The following is a 26726-nucleotide window of genomic DNA, read 5'->3' as shown; positions in this document are numbered from 1 at the left end:
CAAGGTAGTTCTACTTTCCTCTCTGGCCAGACAGCCAATGCCAGAGGCTGGACAATGTTTAGAGTGATGGTAGTGGTGGGAATGGCTTGACTTGAGACAGAAACTTCTCGTCACTCAAACAGTAAGTGCAGTCTTCCAACCCCCTCAACCCATGAAAGCCCCACCGAGACTTAGGCCATTCTTGAGATACACACTCATTACATTAGTGCCCTCCCTTCCCTTGTTGAAGCAGGGCTTCCTGCAAAAATGAATGGTGAGAGGTGAGAGAGCATATTACTCAAGATCCACCTCTAGTCCAACTTGAGGAAATGAGGAATGGGGAGGCCAGAAGAGATGGAAAAAGAAATAGATTCTAGATAAAAACCTAAATCCCACTTCCTAGTAAGAAGTGATTGTGGAATTACCTATGTGACTACATAGGTAATGTAGGGCATGAAGTAGTTTACCAACGAGAGGAGGGTATCTTGTATTTTTAAGTACTAACCTGATTCAGTAGTCTGCAGGCTCCCCTATTCACTGAATTAAGGACCTCTGGTTAAAGGGAGACTCCTAGAATGAAGTCATTATATACACCTTTAAAGTCACAAAAGTGAGTCAGCATTCCTAGCAAGATAATGGACCTAAAATTCAAACTTTATTAAGAGAGAAAATAAAATTCAAAATTCCAAAAGTTGCCCTCTATGTATTAAGAGCCAAGATTGGAGGCATAGAAACAGTTTTACGCTAAGTGGTAATAGAGGGGTCAGGCCAAGGGGCAGATGTAATTCCCCCGTGTCATTCGCGGTGGGTAGAATGAGGAAATGTGGGGCAGTGAGGATATGGAGAGAAGGGCTGGCCTCACCACACTTCTCTAGGTAAAGCCTGGAAGGCTGAAGACCCCTGGAAGAGCCCTGGATTCCACCCAGAGACTGGTGAGAGGCAATGGCTGAGTGGGAACCCTGAGGGCAGCCGGCATATTGCAGCCAGTTGCAGAAGCCAGGATGCCAGGAAATCAGGGAGATGGCAGACTAAGGGGGCCTCAAAACAGAAGGCTGTAAGCAGGACTCAGGGCCCCAGCAGTGACATCAGCATGACACCAAGGTAACAGACACACTGTGTCAATCAGGTCTAGACCCAGAGGACAGAAAGGCATGGGGGCTGCAGTCTCTCCCTCCACCTCCTTTGGATACATAACTTCTTCCTGAAGCTAACCAGAGACTGAAGGGGAAGGGCAGGTAAGAAGCCCACTGAGAGGAGAAAACAGCCCTGATAGAGTCTCAACATTTATGTGACTGCATATTTAACTGCAGTATTGAAAAACATCGGCAGATGTTTTTCTTCAAGGGTGGGGATTCCAGAATAAGATGAAGTTGGATGCAGGACAGAAAGCTACCTTACTTTCTTCACACTCAAGTCATGGCGTGGACATTTTAACCCATTTATACCATGGAGATTGGCTATTTGTATTGACAAATTTACAACGTAATTGTATTTTTTTTACCTTCCAGTTTAGAACACACCTCAATGAGTGACTGTGATGACACCAAGGACATTCATGGACCTCTGTAAATGGATTAGGAAAATTCAGAGTATGAGAAGCTGGCCAGGGATGCCCTGCTAGTCAGTGGCAGAGCCAGGATTCAGACTCCGGCTCTGAGAGTTTGGTTCTTACCTGCTCTGGGCTGCCTGCCCTGTTGTCTACCTGGATGCTTCAGGTATTCCGGTCTCCTACCCCCAGTCCTGTTGGAAAACATCCTTCTTTGCTTCTGATCTTTCACTGTGATAAGCATTTGGCTTAGTGTTTGCCCTCAATAAATTTCCCTTGCCTTTTCCTCCTGTTCCCCTCAGCTCACAAAGGTGATGTGAAATAATAGCTGAGAAAGTGCATGTAGACAGCAGAGAAGTCAGGAATGTCTTCTCTGGCTGGTTAGCTCAGTTACATGGAGGGTAAAGATGGTAAGATGAAGCATAATACACATACCAAAAACAAAGCAAAATGAAAACAAACAAACAAAAAAGCCATAAAGGAAAAGATGGGTAATTTTGACTACATAAAAAATAAATTCGTGTTAACCAACCTGAATCTAAACAAATTTTAAAAATTAAAAAAGTACATAAAAATAAATTCATAAAATGAAAGAAAAAAACATAAATAAGGCAAGAAGACAAAAAGGAAACCAGGGCGGGGAAAGTCACAACATACAAGATAGTCACAGTGGTAATTTCCTTTATATAAAATCAGCTCTCAGGAATTAAAAAGACCAGCAACTCAGTAGAAAAGTATGTAAAATCGGGATCACCTGGGTCGCTCAGTTGGTTAAGCTTCTGGCTCTTGGTTTTGGCTCAGGTCATGATCTCACGGTTTGTGAGTTCCAGCCCTGCATCGGACTCTGTACTGACAGTACAGAGCTTGCTTGGGATTCTCTCTCTCTTTCTCTCTCTGCCCCTCCCATGCACTATCTTTCTCTAAATAAATAAACATATATATATATGTGTATTATATTATATATATATATATAATTTAAAAAGCAATGAAACATTTCACCTATCAGAATGATACAAACTATCTAGTTACAAGACAAATAAGTCCTGAAGATATAAGACACAGTGTGATGACTATGGTTAACAATAGTGTATTATATATCTGAAAGTTGCTAAGAAAGATCTTAAAAGTTCTCACCACAAGAAAAAAATGTGTAACTATGTGAGGTGATGGATGTTAACTAAACTTATTGTGTAATATTTCACAACACATACATATATCAAGCTATTATAACACATACATTATCAAACAATATATATAAACACCTTAAACAATGTTATATGTCAATCATGTATCAATAAAACTGGGGGGAAATGGTTAACTGGACTCAGAAGGTAAATGCTAATTAATTTTTCTGGCATCCTGGAGTTAACTTGTTTTAACCAGGCCCTAATGCTTGGGAATGTGTGTTTTTGATGAAAATAAATCTCTAGATTTATCCTTGTGCCTTTACCCACCTCTCCAAGATAATATTAAATGGAGTAATGTGGGGGGAAAAAGAATGCTACAAATTTAAAATACCCACTATTGGTGAGGATAAGGAAAGGAGCACACTTTTGAGAGTATGAGCTCTTTTAAATACAATTTGGCAATATCTCTCAATATTTTAAGTGTATACACTCCAACTTAGTAATTCCACATTAAAGAATTTCCCTGAAGATACACTTATATTCACAAATGTAAGAATAATTATTGCAGGACACATAGGTGGCTCAGTCAGTACAACATGTGACTCTTGGTGTTGGGGTCGTGAGTTCCAGCCCCACATTGAGTGTGGCTTATTTAAAAAAAAAAAAAAACTTCTAAAAAAATTATTGCAAGTATTCATCATTTTTTACCTTGCAATTTGTAGATTTAACAATGCAGTATTGCCTGCAGTACTGGGCCACACCTAAGTAACCTATCAAAAATGCAAACCTGAGGAAGTAACACACCTGCTCAAATCCCTTTAATGATTCCCTATTATCTAAAGGTAATGGGGTGCCTGGGTGGCTCAGGCTGGTTAAGCATCCAACTTCGGCTCAGGTCCTGATCTCACAGTTCGTGGGTTCCAGCCCATCAGGCTCTGTGCACAAGGTGCAGAGCCTGGAGCCAGCTTCAGATTCTGTGCCTCCCTCTCTCTGCCCCTCCCCCATTCACACTCTGTGTCTCTCCAAAAAAAAAAATAAACATTAAAACAAAACAAAACAAAACAAAAAAAAAAAAGGTGATGTCTAACTCTTTAACTTGGCCTATGAAACCCCTACCTACATCATTGCCCTTACTCTACCACTTCCTGTTTTACACTTTACATTGTAGCACAAACACACACACACACACACACACACACACACACACACACAGTATTTCATGCTTCAGTGCCTTTATTCATAAATCAATTGGTCCACAAATATTTTTTTCATTATTTTTTATTGAAGTATAATTAACAGTGCTATATTAGCTTCAGGTGTACAATATGATTCAACAAGTCTATACATTTCTCAGTGCTCCTCATAACTGTACTCTTAATCCCTCTTATTTCACCCAGCCCCCCACCCACTTCCCCTCTGGCAACCACCAGTTTGTTCTCTGTGTTTAAACCTGTTTTTTTTGGTTTTTTGGTTGGTTTTTTTTTTTTTTTTGGTCTCTTTTTTCTTTGTTTGGTCATTTGTTTTCTTACATGTCACATATGACTGAAATCATATGGTATGTATCTTTCTGTTTGACTCATTTCACTCAGCATTATACCCTCTGGGTCCATCCATGTTGTCACAAATGGCAAGATCTCACTCTTTTTTATGGATGAGTATTATTCCATTGTAAATACACAGACACACACACAGACACACACACATATATATATAGTAAATATATATATATTTATATATTTATATATCATATATATATATGATATACCTTCTTTACACCTGTGGTGACCTTGTGACCCAATTCTGTTCAATGAGAAATAAGTAGAAGCCTTGGACCCTGATGAATTTCCAAAGCCATCTTACCAGTCCTGGACTGCCTACCTATGGGTTTCTTTTACATGATAGAATAAAATCCTAATTTATTTAAGCCCCTATGGTTGGGTCTTTTTTTTTTTTTTCTTTTCTTTTTTAAGTAGGCTTCACACCCAGTGTGGAGCCCAATGCAGGGCCTGAATTCACGACCCTGCAATCAAGACCGGTTATACACACACACATATATATAGTAAATATACATATTTACTATATATATGTGTGTGTCCATATATATATGTATATATATAGTAAATATATATATGTGTATATATATAGTAAATATATATATGTGTATATATATATATATATATGTATGTGTGTGTGTATTACACACACACACACACACCACATCTTCATTATCTGTTCATCTACGGATGGACAGTTGGCATTGCTTCCATTGTATCTTGGCTATTGTAAGTAATGATGCAATAAACATAGGGGTGCATGTATCTTTTTGAATTCATGTTTTCATTTTCTTGGGATAAATACCCAATATGGAATTAATGGGTCACATGCTATTACTATTTTTAATTTTTTTTGAGGAACTGTTTTCCACAGTGGCAGCACCAATTTGCATTCTCTCCAATACTACATGAGAGTTCCTTTTTCTCCACATCCTCACCAACACTTTGTGTATCTCATGTTTTAGATTCTATCCATTCTGACCAGTGTAAAGTGATATCTCATTGTGGTTTTGAGTTGCATTTTCCTGGTGATGAGTGATGTTGAGCATTTTTTCATGTGTCTATTGACCATTTGTATGTCTTCTTTGGAAAAGCATCTATTCAGGTCCTCTGCCCATTTTTTAATACGATATTATACTATACTATAACAATACTATATTAGTACTACGCTAATATATTTTTTAATTTTTTTAACATTTTATTTATTTTTGAGAGACAGAGAAGGAGCAGGAGAGGGGCAGAGAGAGGAGGAGACAAAGAATCTGAAGCAGGCTCCAGGCTCTGAGCTGTCAGCACAGAGCCAGATGTGGGGCTCCAACTCACGAACCGCGAGATCATGACCTGAACCGAAGCTGGACACTTAACTGACTGAGCCACCCAGGTGCCCCCTATGCTAATATTTTTTATAACACTACAGCACACATTGTTCAATGCTTACTGTATCAGTTAGGAGCTGCATTCCGCTGCTAACCAAAAAGACCCAACCAGGAGTTGCCCAGGTGACTTAGTCGGTTAAGTGTTCAACAATTGATCTCAGCTCCGGTCTTGATCGCAGGGTCATGAGTTCAGACCCCGCATTGGGCTCCACACTGGGTGTGAAGCCTACTTAAAAAAAAAAAAAGACCCAACCACAGGGGCTTAAATAAATTAGGATTTTTTTCTATCATGTAAAAGAAACCCATAGGTAGGCAGTCCAGGACTGGTAAGATGGCTTTGGAAATTCATCAGGGTCCAAGTCTTCTACTTATTTCTCATTGAACAGAATTGGGTCACAAGGTCACCACAGGTGTAAAGAAGGTATATCAGTCTGAGTTTTGTTGAGGTAGTGCACTCCAGCTAGTTTAAAAAGATAGAAGCTTATTATAGGGCATTAGTCACTTACAAGATGAAACAAACTTGGGCTGAATTTATAGGAACAATTTCCAAAGTCATTCCATGGAACTGGACTGCCAATTCAGCTGATACTTCTGCAATGATCTGGATTCTGCCTACCAAATGGGAAAGTACCCCCACAGTGGCTGACTCTAGAAGCACACTGCCTCTGCTGCACATGTCAGCAAAATGGATGGCGGATGGCATGCTTATCACGTAACTTGATTTAGAATTCAGGTTTTGCACCAAAGCATTTTGATTTGCAGGACCCAATTCACATCCAGAATCCTAGTTACAAGAGAGTCTTGGAATATATAATACTTAGCTTTTCAGCCTCCAAAGTACAGAAACACAGATCAGAGGAGGCTGGAATAGCTATCAAGTGAGCCAGTCTCCAGCAGCTACCACAGGAGGCAGGGAGACAGGCTAACAAATTGGCTTAGCCCTAAGAAAAGGCACAAAACACAAAGTCAGGGTTTCATTATCAGGGAAGAGGGCTAGGAAGGCTATAGTGACAGCAACAAGAATGTCTGCCATGGGTACTTAACCCAGCCTTAAAAGATCAAGGAAGACTTTCCTGAGAAGGCAAAGAGGGACAAGAAGAACATTCCAGGCACAGGAAAAAGCAAATGAGAAGAATATTGAAAAGAAAGAGCATGGGGAAGGGGGATGGATACCTCACATATATTATTTCATTCCATCCTCACAAAAATGATAGGAATAAGTAACTATATCATTCCCAATTTTCAAATCAAGGAGAGCCTTGAAAGGCACATTAAAGAATTTGGATTTCAGGGTAGCCAGATTCTCCATAGGAATACAGAGGTGTTGGGTGTTAGGGAGCTATGGGTAAGCAGAGAGAAGAGTACAGACTTCTAAACAACATAAAACACCATTAAGTATAATGATAAAGAAAAGACTGGGAAAGGTTATTTGCAATGCGTGTAACCATTAACTGACAAAAGATTAGTATCGAGAATATATAAAGAAATCCCATAAATTATAAATACTCCGATAAACAACTGGGTAAAGGCTAGGACTTATAGAAGAGAAGACCCAAATGATTAAAAACATGAAAAAATGTAAGGAAAAAAGAAAATATATGGAAAGTTATCTTTCAACCTCATGATAAATGCAAATTAAAATAAAAATAAATACCAATTCCACATTTATCGGATTGGCAAAAATGTTTAAATTCTGAAATGAGCAAGTTCTGACAGGGATGTGGTACAACCACCTGGAAAACAATTTGACTATATGAAGTATAAAGATGCATTTCTCCTTCAATCCTTCAACTCAGCAATTATGTTCTGTGAGAACCAATTCTTAACTATTCAAGTATTCAAGTACGTATTATGTAAGCCAGTTGTTAAATACTTAGCATCTTGAAATCAGCCATGATGGGAATATTCACACCACAGAAATCTGCAAATGCTACAAATCATGGTTTGGGCATTTTGTTTTGTTTTTAGAACCTATTTACCAGAATACCACTGGACACAGAGAAACTCTCATGCATATGCACAAGTACACATTGTGGAAGAAACATTCAGAATCTACACCATGTTTAAGTTAATGGAGTATTAATTTCAGGACATAATTTGCATTAGATCATCACTGAGGTACGAATAACATAATTTAACCTTAGTTTGAATTTTTCAATTACTTCCACATTTTCAACTCTCTGTGTAATCGTTCTTAAATAATTTTTTTTTAAACAGTAAGAAAAGTGTATTATTTCACAAAACAAGAAGACTAAACTGGAGTGGCTCCCTGGCTGGTTAATTTGGTGACTATTCGATGTCTTTAAGTTGCTTGATTTCTTCTCCTTTCTACCTGCCATTTCCGGCAAGCTCCCCTCATTTAACAAGATGGCTGCAGCAAGGCCAAGAATTCTTTCACAGATGATGTCTAGGGGAAGAAGAGCTATTTCTTCCCATTTGTGTCTTTCCATCAAAGAAAACTTTCCCTGAAGTCTCCTAGCAGACTTCCCCTCAGGTCCCATTGGTCAGCTTGAATAATTTCAATAACATTCCATTCCATTTAGAATTTGTCAAAGGATTTAAGTAGTTGTTTGCAAGGCTTACTCTTAACATAAAAGTTAAATTTTTCAACAGAAAAGGAAAACCCTAGTGTCTCACATTGACAATTAAAGCCACTCATTATTTTAGATCCGGGCAGAAATCATAAGTAATTTAGGTAATTTTCACCAAAATTATCTCAGTAAAGTTCATGTACTTCAAGTGTTTGAGAATCAACTTTCATTCAGATCAGTGCCCTATTTTCTGACAATTTAATGTATTTTTCACAGATTTGGAACTTTAACCTTGACGAGAGGTATAAATGCTATGATTATCTTAATGTCAATATTATGTTTAAAAATAATCTTGCCTGAGGTAAAAGGATCTTATATATAAAAGTCATGCATTTATGACTAGGGTCATTTACATTTCTCTTGCATTAACTGTACTTTGACATGCTTACTATTGAGCAAGGGAGAGCACAAACATATGGTTATTATAGCCAACTTCCTTCCAGTTCCAACCTCATTTTCTGCTGCAAACATCTAGGGGAACTAGGAGGTTCTCCAAATCATTCACTAATATGAAAAAGGACTGAAGGGCAAATGTATTAATTTACTAATGAGATTTACATGTGTAAAGTACAGACTATAGATTCTGACAGCTTAAAAGAAAATAATATCCTATATGCCCTGAATCCACACATATGTCCATCTATAAAATGTAAACTTTCCAAGGTAATTCTGGTTATGCTGTCAAAGAATGGCTGTATTTTAAAAAGTTACTTTTGATAAACTGCTGTATCAGATTAAACCATAAATCTTTCCCCTTAAAGTGATTTCAGTTATATCTGCAAACTGGCAACATTAACTCACTTCAGCAACGTGGAGACCAGCAACCCCCAGGGATGTCTCATTGCTGGAGAATACCAAACACTTTTCATAATGCAGGTCAGGGGTGAAGGAGGGAGTGATGAGCTTAAGGGGTAAATTTTAGAAATGGTCTATTTTTGCAGTTGAGAGAAAAAAATGTATCTTTTTAATAATTATTTTGGGGATGCCTGGAAGGCTTAGTGGGTTGAGCATCTGACTCCTGATTTCCGTTCAGGTCATGATCCTAGCGCCATGAGATCAGGCTCTGCACTAAGCATGGAACCTGCTTGAGATTCTCCCTCTTTCTCTCTCTCTCTCTCTCTCTCTCTCTCTCTCTCTCTCTCACTCTCTCCCTCTCCCTCTCCCTCTCCCCTTCTCCCCTGCTCATGCTCTCTCTCTAAAATAAAAAAAAATAATTATTATTTTAAAGTTTAATTATAAAATTGCATACACATAGTAAAAATCCAAACAGTAAAGAATGGTACACAATAAAAAATTAAAATACCACTTTCCCCACAAACCCCAAGTTTTACTTTCCAGAGGCATACATTGTAAACAGCTGCTTTTATATACTACATTTTGTTTATTCATTCATCCATTGATGAATGGATGTTGTTTGGTTGTTTCTACCTTTTGGCGATCATGAATAACAACACTGCTGTGAACACTGGTGTACAAGTATTTGAGTCTTTCTTTCAATTGTCTTGGGTATGTACCTGTGGAATGCTGGATAATAGGGTAATTCTATGTTAAACTTTTTGAAGAAATGCCATACTGTTTTCCACAGTGGCCGCACTATTTTATATTCTCACCAGCAATGATACAATGGTTCCAATTTTTCTACAGCCTTACCAATACTTGCTATGCTATTGCTGTTTTGATAATAGCCACCCTAATGGGTGTGAAGTATATATCTCTTTGCAGCTTTGATTTGCATTTCCTTGATAAGCTAGTTGTATATTGAGCATCTTTTCATGTGGTTATTGGCTACTTATATATCTTCTTTGGAGAAATGTCAATACATATCCTTTGTCGATTTTTGCACTGTGTTGTTTGGTTTTTTCATTGTTGAATTTAGGAGTTCTTCATATACTTCGGATGTTAATCCCTTAACAGATATGGGCTTTGCAGACATTTTGTCCAATTCTGTGGATTATCTTTTCACTCTCTTGACAGTGTCTTTTAATGAACAAAAGTTTTTTTGTTTTGGTGAAGTCCAATTTATCTAGTTTTTCTTGTTGTCTAAGTTTTTAGTGTGATATCCAAGAAATTATTCTCAAATCCAAAGTGATGAAACTATTCCCCTGTTTTTCTATGAGTTTTATGGCTTTAGCTCTTAAATTTAGGTCTTTGATCTATTTTGAGTTAATTTTTGTCTGTACAAGGTTAAGGAGCCAACTTCATTCTTTCACATGCAGATACTGTTTTCTCAGTACCATTTGTTGAAAAGATTATCTTTCCCCATTGAATGGTCTTAGCACCCTTGTCAAAAATCATTTGACCATATATGCAAGTAGATATTTTTTAAAATATTTAAGAAAGTTTTTTTTTTTTGGAAAGAGAGAGAGAGACAGTGTGAGCGGGAGTGAGAGAGAGACACACAGAATCCGAAGCAGGCTCCAGGCTCCAAGCCGCCAGCACAGAGCCCAACGTGGGGCTCAAACTCACAAACTGTGAGATCATGACTTGAGCCAAAGTTAGTCGCTTAACTGACTGAGCCACCCAGGTGACCCTCAAGTGGATATTTGTTAAGAATAATAGGAAATTATTCATATTATTAACCAAGATTATCAGGCAACCCTTGGACTCTACATTGATTTTCTTAAGTCCCTTTGAAGGTGATAGACTTGAAAGGGAAAGGGGAATTCTAAATTCCAAAAATCCCTTTACTATTAAGAGCAAAGTTTAAAGCAGTAAACATTAAATTATGCATAGGAAGTGGAATCTCAAGAAGTGACATAAATGAAGTTTCCATTAGAGAGGAAGAAAAATACAAAGCCTTCAATAGAAAGAGAAGAAAATGAAAGGTCAAAGTTTGGGTCTAGGTTCATTACCTGCCCCCACCCTCAGCACTAGAGATGGTGAAGTAGGAAAATAACATGAGTATTAAGTTTGGAAGTGAGGTCTGAGGTGGAGAGGTAAATTGGGGAAATATCAAAACATGCTTTTATCAAAAGAAGTAGGAATGGATACATTCCCAAATTAATGTATTCATCCCAATGTATTTTGTACAGCTAAAAATTCATAAAGGAACAGTACAAAGAGACTGGAACATGTTTCTATGCTGCTGGAATGGTCCATTGGTAAGGGACAGATAGATGAGGCAGAAGAGAGAGGATACTTGAAGGAGCCAGTCTTTGAGCAGGAAAGAAGCATCAGGACCAAAAGCCTTTAACAGGAGGGATACTTTGGGCAGCAACAGGACAGGAGAAAGTGGATACTAATGCACAGGGCAGGATTTCCCATATGGTAGCATCTCTTTGTTCAATGGAGAGGATAGAATGTGCCAGTTGTCAATTTACTGTCTTTTATCTCCAGATCTATCTGCTCACCTCCTCATTACCTGCTCTGTGATAATGCACCTGAACCATGTAAACATTTCTCTTTTGCCAAGCACATAATATTAAGGTTTATCTGCAGAGGGTGCTGAAGAGAGACTGCAGGACGAGCTTTGCTTCCTGTTTCTGGTTTGCTCCTCTCAACAGCACTTAGCACCTTCCTGTGGGTAGCTTCCCCTAGCAACCCAGAGGGCAGCTTACTTGTCTACCATTCACTGGCCCACAAAGTCTGGAGTGGCCTCCCACCAAATCTATTCCTTGCTAGGGTCTGCCTCAGCTCAGAGGGAGTGGTAGCTTCATACATGCTATTTCCGTATTCTTTAAAATTTTCTTTTTCTCTTAGGTAATCCCTTAAAAGTTAATTCTTTTTTAAAGTATTTATTTATTCACTTAAGTAATGTCTACATCCAACATGGGGCTCAAACTCATGCTCGAGAGTCACATGCTCTTTTGATTGAGCCAGCCAGGCGCTCCCACAGTTAATTCTTTATATTAAGCTTTTGCTGTTTATTTCATTTCATTTCATTTCATTTCATTTCATTTCATTTCATTTCATTTCATTTCATTTCATTTCGAGAGGGAGAGAGAGAGTGCTCGTGGGGGCACCCAAGTGGGGAAGGGGCAGAGGGAGAGAATCTTAAGTGCTCTCCATGCCCAGTGCAGAGCCCAATGTGGGGCTCAATCTCACAACCATGACATCATGATCTGAGCCAAAAAACAAGAGTCAGCCGCCCCTACACTTTTGCTGTGTAAATCACCTGTGGTTTCTCTTCGTGGTCTCACAAAGGGTCCTGACTCACCTAGTAAGTTATCAGCTAAGAATGGGGGGAGGAGAAAGAGGAAGTTGAGGGAGAAATAGGCTGAAATAGGAGTAAATAAATTTGCCAGACAAGAGTAGGATTTCCATTCCATTGTTTGGATGTATATAATTCATTTTACCAGTCTCTGGACATTTAGGTTGTTACACACAACACACACACGCGTGCACTAGAGATGGTGCACACAACACACACACGCACGCACACACAATGTGGAAGTGGATGTATACTCTTCTAATCTGTTTACCTATGCGCTTAGAGACATGGTTCATGAGATTGAGCCCGCATCGGGTTCTCTGCTGTTAGCACAGAGCTTGTTTCAGATCCTCTGTCCCCCTCTCTCTCCGCCCCTCCTGAACTCATGCTCTCTCTCAAAAATAAATAAACATTAAAAAAAAAAAAAAAAGAAAAGAATACTGGGGCGCCTGAGTGACTCAGTCGGTTAAGTGTCCGACTTCGGCTCAGGTCATGATCTCACAGTTCGTGGGTTCGAACCCCAGCCCTGTGCTGACAGCTCAGAGACTGGAGCCTGCTTTGGATTCTGTGTCTCCCTCTCTCTCTCTCTCTCTCTCTCTCTCTCTCTGCCCCTCCCCTGCTCACCTCTGTCTCTCTCTCAAAAATAAACATTAAAAAAATTAAAAAAAAAATAATGGGAAGGGCAATGGCAGGATATGAGGTTTTTGGAGTCTGGATTAGGATGAATCTTTCAATGTTGAGGGGGCTTATTAGATTTCAGCAAAATTCATGACATAATTCATAGAGGCATAGCTCTGAATCTTGGATACAGTCACTTGATGAGCCTGGTTGAGTGATCTGCAGTCCTGAAAAGGGCACATTTATTCTGCTGAGGAATAACTGAGTAGGTCTATGGTTGGGAGGGGGCGGGAGGAAGGACTTTCCAGAAGTTTTGAGTTAGGTAAAGTTTCTTAGACATAACAGCCAAATCCATATAAGAAAAAGAATTAATAAATTGGTTTCCATCAAAATGAAGAACGTCTATTTTTTTTTAATGTTTATTTATTTTTGAGAGAGGGAGAGCACAACTAGGGGAGGGGCAGACAGAGAAAAGTGGATAGAGCATCTAAAGCAGGCTCTGCACTGACAGCAGCAAGCCCATTGTGGGGCTTAATCTCACGAACCATGAGATCGTGACCTGGGCCGAAGTCAAGAGTCCTATGCTTAACCAACTGAGCCACCTAGAAACTTGCTCATAGCAGCTTTATTTGTAATAGCCAAACACTGATACATCCAAATGTCCATCAACGGATCTATGGATAAACAAGCTGTGGTATATCCATATATGGGAATGCTGCTCAGCACTAATAAGGAATTAACTATTGTTACATACAATAGCATGGATGAATTTCAAAATAATTATGCTGAATGAAAAGAGCCAACAAAGAGTACACACTATATGATTCCATTTAAGCAAATTATAGAAAAATGCAAACTAATCTGTAGCAACAGAAAGTCAGTCAGCAGTTGCCTGGGGATGGGGTTTAAAGGTGGAGTTTTGGGACATGAAGGAGACATTACAAAGGAGCATGAGGAAATATCTGGGGGTGATGAATATGTCCATTATCTTTTTTCTTTTTTAAGTAGGTCCCAGGCCCAGTGTGGAGCCCAACACGGGGCTTGAACTCACAACCTTGAGATCAAGACCTGAGCTGAGATCAAGAGTTGGATGCTTAACTGACTGAGCCACCAAGCACTCCTGTTCATTAACTTTAGTGTGATGCTTTAGTGTGAAGTTCATTAACTTTAGTATACAACAGGTGTATACATGTCAAAACTTGGAAATTTTTCATTTTAAATATGTGCAATTCTTAGTATGTCAATTAACCTTTGTTAAAAAGCTATTTTTGCTTTTGTGGCAAATTTTGGGGCAGAAGTTGAATATTTGAACCCATTCTTTCTCAGAATTCCCATATCCTTAATCATGCTCCTATAAGGTTATCTCCCTTTGTAGAGTAATTAGAAGAGAGCTCTTTTTTTAAATATTTATTTATTTATTTATTTACTTACTTACTTACTTACTTATCTATCTTAAGTAGTCTCTATGCCCAACGTAGGGCTTGAAGTTATAACCCCAAGATCCAGAGCTGCATATGCTCCAACAACTGAACCAGCCACATATCCCTAGAAGAGAGCTCTTGAGGTTCACAGCAATACCCCCAAATCTTAAAGTTAAGATTACCTGTTGTGGCAAGAACCGTTGATAGCTTTTTTAATAGCCATTTGCCCTTCTCTTTCTTTTCTACAACAACCTACCTTCTCACAGCATGAGCTGATCATCTTTGGACATGTAACCCAACCATGGTCAATGGCACCTGAAGGGCATTCTTGGTAGTACTTTTCACCCAGATTAAAAGAGAAACACTGTGGGGCAACTGGGTGGCTCCGTTGGTTGAGCGCTGGACTCTTGATTTTGGCTCAGGTCATGATCCCAGGGTTGTGGACTCGAACCCTGCATCAAGCTCTGTGCTGAGCATGGAGGCTGCTTAAGGTTCTCTCCCTCTTCTTCTCTGCCTCTGTTTCTTTAAAACAACAAAAAAATAACAAACTTAAAAAAAAAAAAACACCTGAAAAAAATTCCTTCCTTCCTGCCTTTGGATGTTTTTATAAGAAGATGTGATGTTTATAGTTGTGGGAGCCTTTTTGCAACCATGAAGGGAAAATCAAGAGTCTCAGAGAAGACCACAAACTCTGACAATGCTGTGCTGCTGAATTAACCAACCCTAGAACCAGCTACCTCTGGACTTCCTGCAATGTGGGATAATACACTACTCATTTTTTAAAAGCCACTTAGTTGCGATGCAGTTGAAAACATAACATTTATTGGGGCGCCTGGGTGGCGCAGTCGGTTAAGCGTCCGACTTCAGCCAGGTCACGATCTCGCGGTCCGTGAGTTCGAGCCCCGCGTCGGGCTCTGGGCTGATGGCTCAGAGCCTGGAGCCTGTTTCTGATTCTGTGTCTCCCTCTCTCTGCCCCTCCCCCGTTCATGCTCTGTCTCTCTCTGTCCCAAAAATAAAAATAAAACGTTGAAAAAAAAAAATTTAAAAAATAATAAAAAAAAAAAAGAAAACATAACATTTATTTAATGAATTATACTACTAATCAATTAAAATAACTGATTTAAGGGGCACCTGGCTGGCTCAGAAGAGCAGGCAACTCAAGGGGCACCTGGGTGGCTCAGTCAGTTAAGCGTCCAACTTTGGCTCATGTCACAATCTCATGGTTCATGGGTTCAAGCTTCCTGTCAGGCTCTGTGCTGGTATCTCAGAGCCTGAAGCCTCCTTTGGATTTTGTGTCCCCTCTCTCTCTGTGCCTGCTGTCTCAAAAATAAATAAACATTAAAAAAATATTTTTAAAAGAGCATGCAACTCTTGATCTTTGAGTCATGAGTTCAAACCAAATGTTGGGTGTAAAGATTACTTAAATTAAAAAAAAAAACAAAAACCTGCTTTGGGACACCTGGGTTTCTCGATCAGTTAAGCATCCAACTCTAGATTTCAGCTCAGGTCATGATCTCATGGTGTGTGGGATCGAGACCTGTGTCAGTGCAGTGCAGTCTGTGCACTGTCAGCACAGAGCCTGCACAGGATTCTCTCTCTCCCTCTCTCTCTCTCTCTCAAAATAAATAAATAAACTTAAAAAAAAAAACCAACTGACTTAAAATTATAATCTGAAAATAGGTGGCTGTGGAGTTTTAGGAACACCTAAATATTAGTTCCAGAATTTAATTGTATCTAGTCTGAAGAACATATTAAGTCATTAAAACAGTGGTCCCTTCCATATCCTATCCAGGTCAGGTATCCTTCAGAAGCAGATGCTAATAAGTGCCATGTGAGCAACCCACTGAAGGAAAGGAAAACTAGCAACTTAGGAGGTATCCTGTAAGGAACTGTTGCAGGAGCATCCATGCTGATCTCCAGTTCCTTCTCACATGGCCCCAGACACTGAGAACATGCCTAAAATGTTGCCATAGCATTTATGGGTTCAGCAAAGTCACCCTCCTCTTTCAGTACAACTTTCAGTAATGGTAGCTCCCACACCTCCCCATCCACTTGTAGGCAAAGGCCTGATGGAGGTGGCTGTCCAGGTTGCAAAATTAGGTTGTAGAAGTTTACATCCAGCCAAGAGTCTGCAATGGCAGGCTGAGGTCCAAGCCACCACCTGACAGAATAAATTGCCCAGTTAGGGTCCCAAACAAAGAATTTTAAACCCCTGCAAAACATTCAGCAAAAACGTTAGAGAGAAATTCTTTGAGAAAGTAAGTATAACCAACAATTTATTTTGCTAAGTTTAGATTTTTTTTTTTACCATGTTTCCTTGAGGCAAATACATTTGTACTGGATTTTGAATCAGTTTCTTAGACTTCCAATTTGTAAAGGAAAGATGATGTGCCTTTTACTGATTCAATTGTTTGATTACATGCTTTCACGTGTGTTCTTTCTGGCAACAAGATCATCAGCCTATCTCCTACAGCACTAAGTCTAGTGCTTCGTAGCCAGGACTCAAATAAAATGATTGAAAGAAAGAAGAGTAAAAAAACACAAAAATGAAAAATCAATAGCAAATTAGAACATGTTCATAAACAAAGCGGGTGACTGCTTTACGAATGCTTTTTTTTTAATGCTCTATAATTATTATCAACAAAAACAGCAGCAGTAGCTACTGTTATGAGGGAGATATAACAGCTTTTTTTGTGGCAACTGGTTCTTCTATGTGTTTGATGGGGTCGATTCCAGATACCCTTATTCTAAATTGGGATGTCCAATACCACCAGTTTTTTTAAGCACTGAACTACGTGGGGGAGTAGAAGACTAAGCAAATATATAGTACTGGGAATGGGAGACCCTTCCTTTTTGGAATATTTCCCGCTCTTTTGGGTCCATCACAAACTGACAGACTACACGTTTGCATACTCGGTGAAATAGCTCTGGGTGAAATAGCTCCTCATGAGCCTTGAAAGCCTCCAAAAGTTCCCTTCAATATGAACTTACGGTGTAGCACTCCACCGCAGTCGGAGAAACGCAGATCTCAGGGTAGCGCCACCCAGACGTTGAGAACGCAGCCCCAGCAACCGCCCTGGCGCTTAGCACGGACTCCGCCACCAGACACACACTCCCCTGTCGGAGGCGGGGCCAGGGCCCGGAAGGGGAGGGGCCCGGAGCCCCAAAAGCCCAACGGAAGAAGCTGTGCTTTCTTTTCCGCGCGGCTGTCGACGGAGGAGGGCTTGCGAAGCTTGGTCGGTCATGCGGACCGGGCGGCAGCGCCAGCGGACCGGTCGCTGGGTCCTTCGAGGTGGGAGTCCTTGCGGTCTTAGTTCAACCTGTTACTACCGGGAACTCGACTCGTTGCCGGAACCCAGGCCCGCCTCTGGTCTCTGCCCTGGGGCCCCCGTGTAAAGGGCCTCCGACCTTGCCGAGCACAGCCGAGTAAGCGGCATGGCCGCGAGGTCGGCCCGGAAGGCAGCCTTCCCCTTCTGCCACCCAGAGCGTCCTGGGTTATTGGCTCTGTCGCATTTTTTAGTAACCAGCCGCGAGTCTCTACTGACCCTTTTTTTAAGTAAACGCCCGTTTCGACTGTTCTAAAGTCAAAAATTAATAAAGGGCCTTCTCAGATTGAGGTGGTTTCGAGGCGGCTGGAAGGTATGGCGCGTGGTTTTGGTGTACGCCGGGGCCTCCTTCGGAGCAATTTTGTATCCCCAGCAAAGCCTTGTGTGCAGCCTAGACGGTTTTAGGGTCCCTTAGTGGGCGACTTATTTATTCGTAGTACGCAAGCATTTTATAAAAGGGGAAAGGCATTATCTCTAGGATATTAAAGACAACCTTTACTTAACTGTAGTTTGTGATTGGCTTTTAAAATTATCAGTTTAGTAACAGTTCTGGTAGCGACTTAGGACAGTGACTTGTCGCATGTGTTTGTGAATCTTCCTTTGTAAATATCTTCTAAAAACGTGATGTTTTGAAGTTGGGAGAACAGTATGTACTGTTTAGAACCTCCCTAAGCCATAAATGCTTGCTCTACCCTTAGATGCTTGCATTTATATAGAGATGTGTATTTCTGGACATAATACTGAAGAAACTGGTCAACAGCTGGGAGGCTGGAAGAACGTGTTGCCTATTCAAAAACAAGATATTGGGGCGCCTGGCTGGCTCAGTTGGAGGATCTTGGGGTGGGGGTTGTCTGTTTGAGCTCCACTTTGGATATAGATATTACTTAAATAAATACTTTAAAATGGTATTAATACCTCATCGATGAAACGGTATAATCCTGTGTCGGGCTTTTTTGTTGTTACCTCCTCCCAAATATGTTGCTGTCACCAGGGCATTTGATGGCTAAAAATAGTTTACATTTGGTATTAGTCATCTTTATTTTGAGGCATAAGTGGCATCAATCCTACTTTTATTGCTAAATACTGGGGGTTTTAAAACCAAATGTTTGGTAAAAATACTGATAACAGGTAAATCCTGAAGCATAATAAATACGGAGCCCACCACACCATTTAACAACTGTGATTTTTCTCATTACTCTAGCATCTAATTCTTTACCTATCACATAACTCCTGCCTTCAACCTATCTTCATAACTCCTGAGGTGCCTCTCATCTGGGATTTTGTATCCTGGCTCTTAGCTTTTTGAGCTGAGTGGGAAGGATAGCAGTTTTATTTATTTATTTTTATTTTTTTAATATTTTTTTTCAATATATGAAATTTATTGTCAAATTGGTTTTCATGCAACACCCAGTGCTCATCCCAAAAGGTGCCCTCCTCAATACCCATCACCCACCCTCCCCCCCCACCCCCCATCAACCCTCAGTTTATTCTCAGTTTTTAAGAGTCTCTTATGCTTTGGCTCTCTTCCACTCTAACCTCTTTTTTTTTTTTTCCTTCCCCTCCCCCATGGGTTTCTGTTAAGTTTCTCAGGATCCACATAAGAGTGAAACCATATGGTATCTGTCTTTCTCTGTATGGCTTATTTCACTTAGCATCACACTCTCCAGTTCCATCCACGTTGCTACAAAGGGCCATATTTCATTCTTTCTCATTGCCACGTAGTACTCCATTGTGATTATAAACCACAATTTCTTTATCCATTCATCAGTTGATGGACATTTAGGCTCTTTCCATAATTTGGCTATTGTTGAGAGTGCTGCTATAAACATTGGGGTACAAGTGCCCTTATGCATCAGTACTCCTGTATCCCTTGGGTAAATTCCTAGCAGTGCTATTGCTGGATAATAGGGTAGGTCTATTTTTAATTTTTTGAGGAAACTCCACACTGTTTTCCAGAGTGGCTGCACCAATTTGCATTCCCACCAATAGTGCAAGAGGGTTCCCATTTCTCCACGTCCTCAAAAATATGGAACGCTGGGGCGCCTGGGTGGCGCAGCCGGTTAAGCGTCCGACTTCAGCCAGGTCACGATCTCGAGGTCCGTGAGTTCGAGCCCCGCGTCAGGCTCTGGGCTGATGGCTCAGAGCCTGGAGCCTGTTTCCGATTCTGTGTCTCCCTCTCTCTCTGCCCCTCCCCCGTTCATGCTCTGTCTCTCTCTGTCCGAAAAATAAATAAACGTTGAGGGGCGCCTGGGTGGCGCAGTCGGTTAAGCGTCCGACTTCAGCCAGGTCACGATCTCGCGGTCCGTGAGTTCGAGCCCCGCATCAGGCTCTGGGCTGATGGCTCAGAGCCTGGAGCCTGTTTCCCATTCTGTGTCTCCCTCTCTCTGCCCCTCCCCCGTTCATGCTCTGTCTCTCTCTGTCCCAAAAATAAATAAACGTTGAAAAAAAAAAAATTTAAAAAAAATAAAAAAAATAAATAAATAAACGTTGAAAAAAAAATTAAAAAAAAAAATATGGAACGCTTCACGAATTTGCGTGTCATCCTTGCACAGGGGCCATGCTAATCTTCTCTGTATCGTTCCAATTTTAGTATATGTGCTGCCGAAGCAGGCACAGCAGTTTTATTACAAATATGTATCACTAAACATTCTTGTAGGATTTACACAAATGAGATTATGCATATAGTTGTCAGTAGTTCCCATGAATCTCATTACACTGAAACTTTCCAAGTTGGTATTATTCATAACTACTAGTTTGTGTTCCTAATATTGACGATGTGAAATTATTTCCAGACTTGAAAATGATAAATTGTTTTGCAGGGTACAACATTTGATGTGTCTTCATAAATCATTTCCAGTAGCTGTCTGGTTCAATGATTTACCCTCCTGGGGTGCTGTAAGAGATGATCTGTGGCCCTGGCCATTCTTTGCACTACCTAAGTGTGCTTTCAGGCGACCTGGGACTTAATTCTACAAGACTGTCCAATAATGATGTCAACATAATGTATCTGCTCTAAAACTACATTAGATTTGCCATTGTGATGCTTTAGTTGGAGGTCTACACACTTGTTTTTATACATCTAACCTTTAACCTGACTCATCTCATCCTTGTCAAGCTCTGAGACAGAAAAGCAATGGCTAGGTACTCATTAGGACCATCATGTCCTAACATCGATACTGCCACAGTAAAGAACATCCTATATATAGCCACAATTTTTCCTATCCATGCTAATAAACCCATTTCCAGCTTGGAAAGATCATTTATAGAATTATTAGGGCCTAAACAGTCAAAAGTACTAATCTGTTCAAGCCATTACAGAGGTTCTAAATTTTGGGGTTATCCGTTTGGACTACCAAAAAAAGTAGAACTAAGCAGAAAGTACTTCATTCCATGAGAGATGTGTTAAATAACAAAATTATTCCAGTATATGGCCTCAAATGTTAGTGGTTTTTATAAAAAGTTAGATGGGAGTCAGGAAGGTTGTAAGTAAAATGTTTATGGCTCCTGATGAGAATGAAAAAGTCTTACTGGACCATTCCTGCATATAAGATGCCAAACAGATGGCAAGTACAAATGAGAATTCACAATGAAATATTTTGATTTCTAGGTACAACAGAGCCTATGAGTTGAAGATGAATGAACGTTGTGATGTTTTCCAAAAACATCTGAGGATGGCTGTGATAAAACCACTAGGAGCACAACTGCATGTAATGAGGTACCAAAACTTAATGTTAAACACTGTGCTTTGTTGTGTATTTATGGTACTGTCTATGAAAAGCAGTACCAAAAACATTTAGTAGGTTTTTGACCTAGATAGGTTTAGTAACTGGCACAATGATGACTTAAATTACTTTTTGCCGTTTACCCAGCTGAGGGTTTCTTTGAAGAAATAATTTGAAGACTGAGATGCCAGTTATGTATATTGTTTATGTGAATTACTCAAGTATAATGCAATTTTTCATTAAAATGGGTTATATGTTCTTTTCAGCATGTAGGTAGCTGCAGATGAATGTCCAAGTCCATAACTGTTGTGGTTAAAAATTCTTCATTGCCTCGGTAAGTAATTCTGGCAATCACAGCTAATAATAATTCAAAAGTATCTGAAACTCCAAAGGGTTAGGGCTATATCCTGTTAAAGTTGCCTGTGTGTGTGTTGTCAGAAGTCTGATTCTCCTTTGATTTTGACTATGGAGTGATTTTCATTGTTGGTTTCTGATTTTTTTCCCCAGAGGCATGCAGTTGGAAGGAAAAATGAAGAATTGGTCAAGAAGACATGAATAAATACTTTATTTAACATTGATCACCTCACAATAAGTTATGTAGAGAAATACATGCTTGAATACTTTTAACTGTTGGGCAGTAAAGTCTGCTATCTTTAAAATATATTGAGTGTTTACCATAATTACTAGTCAGATTTGTTTTTAGCATACGTTAAGAAAGTATGTTCTTTATCAATAAATAAGTATTTGGAATCTCCTAAACATCTTAACAAATTATCCCTTACAAATAAAGATTTCACCTGTGACCTACATAGTTTAAGTTTTAATCTTATTCTTTGCTTTTGCCTTTGAACAAAAAAAATTGTGATCTTAGTACAAATAATAACATGTCATATTAAGGGAAATAGTGACTGGACAGTCCATTCCAACCAGGACTTAGAATTTATAGGAATTCTAAAGTTGAATTCTTAACTCTGAAGACTTGAACTTAGCTAAATCTTGCTTTTCCCTTGTTGAGTGCTTTTATCTAGGTTGTAATTCCATTATGGCAAGTCTAGAATTCTAGAACTGTAATATGTAAATTGTTTTTAAAACCTGGCTTTGCTGACTCCATTTCGGCTCAGGTCATGAAATGGAGCCCAGCCCCATGTCCACACTGAGCATGAAGCCTGCTTGGGATTCTCTCCCACACTCTCAGAAAATACATAAAAGCTTAAAAGACAAAAACAAAAAAAACTAGCTTTGCATTCTGAAAAAGTAACACAAGTCTCTGAAACTAGTGAATATTCAGTAAATACTGTTGAATGAGTAGGAATGATTTGTCAAAGGCCTATAGAGAGAGCTGTCAACCTTTATGGTTTAGCTCCATAAAGTGCCAGTTTCTAAAGAATCGGCATGGTAGTATCTTATTTTTTTTATAATTAACTTATTGGGACACCTGGGTGGCTCAACTGCTTTAAGTGTCCAACTTGGGCTCAGGTCAGGATCTCCTGGTTGGTATATTCAGGCCCCATTTGGGCCTTGGAGTCTGCTCCAGATTTTGGGTCTCCTTTCTCTGGCCCTCCCTCACTCACACTGTTCTCTCAAAAACATTTTAAAAATTAACATATTAAACCTTTGAACAATGAAAAGGATTTGGGGATTTTACAAGTTAAATATATTTTCTCTTTCCCCACACACACCTTTTCAGAATAGATCTCTTCCCTCCAAAAATGAAGATGGTTTGCAAATTGGGTTTCTTTGCCTTTTGGTGCCTTTCTTGTAACCAGTTAGGTTCAAGGAGCCAATTCTTACCCCTTGATTTGTTATAAATTACTTTTTTTCATTTAACCTGGCTTTAAAAAATGGAAAATTTCCAAGCTTTCCCTGAATTCATAATTAGGGCTTCCAAAACTATATAATGGACATAAAAAGTAATGAAGTAGGAAATGTCCTTAAATTGGAGGCTTCTGCTTCTATATGTTGCTGTTATTTACTCCATTTGTCAGGTTCACAGGTGCAAGAAAAATGATTTATTTTTAGGTAAATATTCTCATTTAAACTGTTCTTGCCATCTTGTGACCAGTAGAACTACATAAAAGTGACCATTTTTAAACATTGCTTAGTTTCCAGATTCTTTTTTTTATTTTTTTAATGTTTATTTATTCTTTGAGAGAATGAGCAGGGGAGGGGCAGAGAGGGAGACACAGAATCTGAAGCAAGCTCTGAACTGTCAGCACAGAGCCCAATGCGGGGCTCGAACCCACGAACCGTGAGATCATGACCTGAGCTGAAGTCGGACGCTTAACCAACTGCGCCACCCAGGTCCCCCGACCAGATTTTTAATAATGAGACCTTTTATATTTTTCAGATAGCCTTCTAATGTACTACCATACATAGTATTACCTGAAGCATTACTTCAGAATCACACCTTTCCATTGCTTAAATATGAGTGAAGAAAATGATTTTCCTCAGATTGCCTATTCATCACTAGTGAAAATAGCTGTCCCAGGTCCATATGTGGCAATAAACTGTTGGAGCTGCTGTTGGCATTGATTCAAATAGATATCCCTTTGCTCCAAATATTCTTCATTATACAATTCAAATGGAAATACTGCATTTGGAGCAACACAAAATACAGTGGCCCCTAAGGAAAAAAGTGTAAATGAGAAGTCCTTAAAATGCTAAATGTGAAATCACATTTTCAGCAAAATAGTATGAGTTTGTTTTGTTTTATAGAGTGCAAGCTGGGGAAAGGGGCAGAGGGAGAGAGAATCCCAACCGTGCTCTACACTCTGCACAGAGCCTGCTGTGGGTCTTGAGCCCACGACCTGGGATCATGACCTGAGCTGAAATGCAGAATCAGATGATTGGGGCACCTGTGGGATTCAGTTGGTTAAGCATCTGACTCTTCATCTTGGCTCAGGTCATGATCTCATGGTTTATGGAATTGAGCCCCACGTCAGGCTCTGCACTGACAGCACTGAGCCTGCTTGGGATTCGCTCTCTGCCCCTCCCCCACTCTCTCAAATAAACAAACTTTAAAAAAGTAGGATGCTCAACCTACTGAGCCACCCAGGGCCCCCCCCAATAAGAGTTTTTAAGTTCTGACCTATTTAATAGAATATTTCAATAATCATTTAAAACTGATCTGTCTTTGAGACTCATGAAATAGTTTCAGTATATACACAGACTTACCAGAGCCAAGAAAAAATACTACGTTTTAAAACATGGAAACTAGAGGGGCACGTGGGTGGCTTGGTTTAGTGTCCAGCCTTGGTTCAGGTCATGATCTCACAGTTCATGAGTTCGAGCCCAGTGTTGGGGTCACTGCTGTCAGTGCAGAGCCCACTTAAAATCCTGTCCCCTCCACCCTCTCTGCCCCTCCCCAGCTCATATTCTCTCTCAAAAATAACATTTTTTTAAGTGTAGAAAGTAGAACTTTGTTATCTGTTGACCTAGTCATTTAGAGTTTTGAACCTGGATAGTGCTGTGAGGAGGTGAAAGAAGTAGGGAGAGAAGGTATTAGAAGGTAGGGAAACACTTTGATAAAGGTTAAGCGGATGACTGAGGATAAAGACATCATTGTAATCTCAATTATTCAGAACCACTGGCAAAAAGACATAAACCTATGGAATTGAATAGCCTGGAAATAACCCCTCAAATACATGGTTAAATGATTTATGCTTTAAGAGTGCCAAGACCAATGGGGAAAGGACAGTTTCCAACAAATGGTACTGAAAAAACAATACCCATAAGAAAAAAAAATGAAGTTGGTCCCTTATATTATAGACCTAAGCATAAGAGCTAAGACAAAAACAAAAAATTGGGGAAATGCTTCATGACATTGGATTTGGCAGTGATTTCTAGAATTTATGTAACCCTAGATTTCTAGTGTTATAACACTAAAGCACAGGCAACAAGAGGAAATAAGTTAAACCACATCAAAATAAATGGGTGCGTCAAATACTACAATGAAGAGTGAAAAGGCAACCCATGGAATGGGAGAAAATACTTGCAAATTGTATCTGATACAGGATCTACAACTGAACAAGAAAATAACCCAATTCAAAAATCGGCAAAGGAGAAACGGACATTTCTCCAAAGAAGATAGGCACATGAATGATGGTCAGCATCACTAATCACTAGGTAAATGGTGTGAAATACCATCTTACACCCATAAGGATGGCTACTATCAAGCAAACGTTGGCAAGGATATGAAGAAAATGTACCCTTGTGCACTGTTGGTGAGAATGTAAAATGGTGCAACCCTTATGGAAAACAGTAGCAGTTTATTCAAAAAATTACATGATCCAGGGATTTCATTTATGGACACATACCCAAAATAATTTAAAACAAGGTCTCAAAGAGGTAAGTGAGCATATACTCATGTTCATAGCATTATTCACAATAGCCAAAGGTGCAAGCAATCTAAGGTCCGTTGTTGGGCGAATGAATACACAAAATGGTGTGTGGTGTGTGTGTGTGTGTGTGTGTACGTGTGTACACATACATACAATGGAATAGAATATTCAATCTTGAACAAGAAGGAAATTCTAATGCATGCTACCACATCAATAAACCTTTGGGGACATTATATGAAGTGAAGTGAGCCATAAGATAAACACATATGATTAGACTTATATGAGATACATGGAGAAGTCAAATTTATAAAAATAGAAAGAAGGGTGGTTGCCAGGGACTGGAGGAAGGAAGGAGAGATTGGGGAGTTATTGTTTAATGGGTACAGAAAAAAATGAAAGGTTTATAGAGATGGATGGTGGCAACAGTGTGAACGTATTTAACACCACTGAACTATACACTTAAAAAGCGTTAAGATGGTAAATGTTACGTATATTTTACCACATCTTAAAAAAACTTTTTGATGACCACTTTAGGAGTTAAGCTCTTAAATTCTGTTTCATTGTTGATTCATTGAATGAGTACATACATGTGACTGGCCAGGAGTACAGTTGCTAGCCAAGCAGACAGTGCCTACCGTCCTAGAGCCGTCTGTTATCAGTATGCACTTAACATAGTCTCAGACTGCCATGACTGCTCCCTTTACCATTCCCTTTATCTTACCTGAATCCTTACTGTTCCTTGAGAACACTGCTTTCCCTGTGGCTCTCTAAAGTGAAGCTGCTTTTTCTCAAAACACCACTCATACCTTAGTAACACAAGACAGAGACAGTGACTAACTTGCTGCCCCTTTGCTGCTACCAGACCATTCTTGTCCCTGCTTTCCTCTTAATAAAAATCTCTCTGCTGATGCCCAGTGCCATTTGGGCTTACTACTCTTTCTCTTCCTTGGTGAAGTCAACCAGTTCTCAGCACGTGG

At 39.6% G+C, this 26726-nt stretch overlaps 1 protein-coding gene, 1 long non-coding RNA gene and 2 other non-coding genes across 5 annotated transcripts in view; 2 read left to right on the top strand and 2 right to left on the bottom strand.

Moving 5' to 3' along the window:
- The first annotated feature begins 17565 nt into the window (after positions 1 to 17565).
- On the top strand, positions 17566 to 22216 carry LOC124507699 (uncharacterized). Its single transcript, XR_006961109.1, has 4 exons — positions 17566 to 17653; positions 21295 to 21402; positions 21676 to 21743; positions 21917 to 22216. It is a non-coding gene; the product is annotated as an uncharacterized LOC124507699 (long non-coding RNA).
- Positions 17652 to 26726, bottom strand: part of MCMDC2 (minichromosome maintenance domain containing 2) — a 45142-nt gene continuing 36067 nt past the window's right edge. Inside the window, exon 12 of one of the 2 annotated variants that reach the window (XR_006961108.1) lies at positions 17652 to 18690. Coding sequence is in view for 1 of the 2 variants with exons in the window: in XM_047074003.1 (XP_046929959.1) it covers positions 23866 to 24032 (167 nt within the window). In the remaining variant the exon portion in view is untranslated. Of the gene's footprint in view, positions 18691 to 23653; positions 24033 to 26726 lie in introns of those variants that run through there. The other variant, XM_047074003.1, reaches the window with a different exon arrangement.
- LOC124507961 (U6 spliceosomal RNA) lies at positions 20195 to 20301 on the bottom strand. The gene has a single exon (XR_006961176.1). It is a non-coding gene; the product is annotated as a U6 spliceosomal RNA (small nuclear RNA).
- On the top strand, positions 21513 to 21601 carry LOC124507949 (small nucleolar RNA SNORD87). The gene has a single exon (XR_006961170.1). It is a non-coding gene; the product is annotated as a small nucleolar RNA SNORD87 (small nucleolar RNA).

Source organism: Lynx rufus, unplaced genomic scaffold, assembly GCF_022079265.1.
Source record: "Lynx rufus isolate CCGP_SWC_20201006 ecotype Redwood Valley unplaced genomic scaffold, mLynRuf1.p SCAF_12, whole genome shotgun sequence".
Lineage (NCBI taxonomy): Eukaryota > Metazoa > Chordata > Mammalia > Carnivora > Felidae > Lynx > Lynx rufus.
The sequence above is the reverse complement of the archived record's forward strand: the minus strand, read 5'-3'. Positions and strand labels throughout refer to the sequence as shown.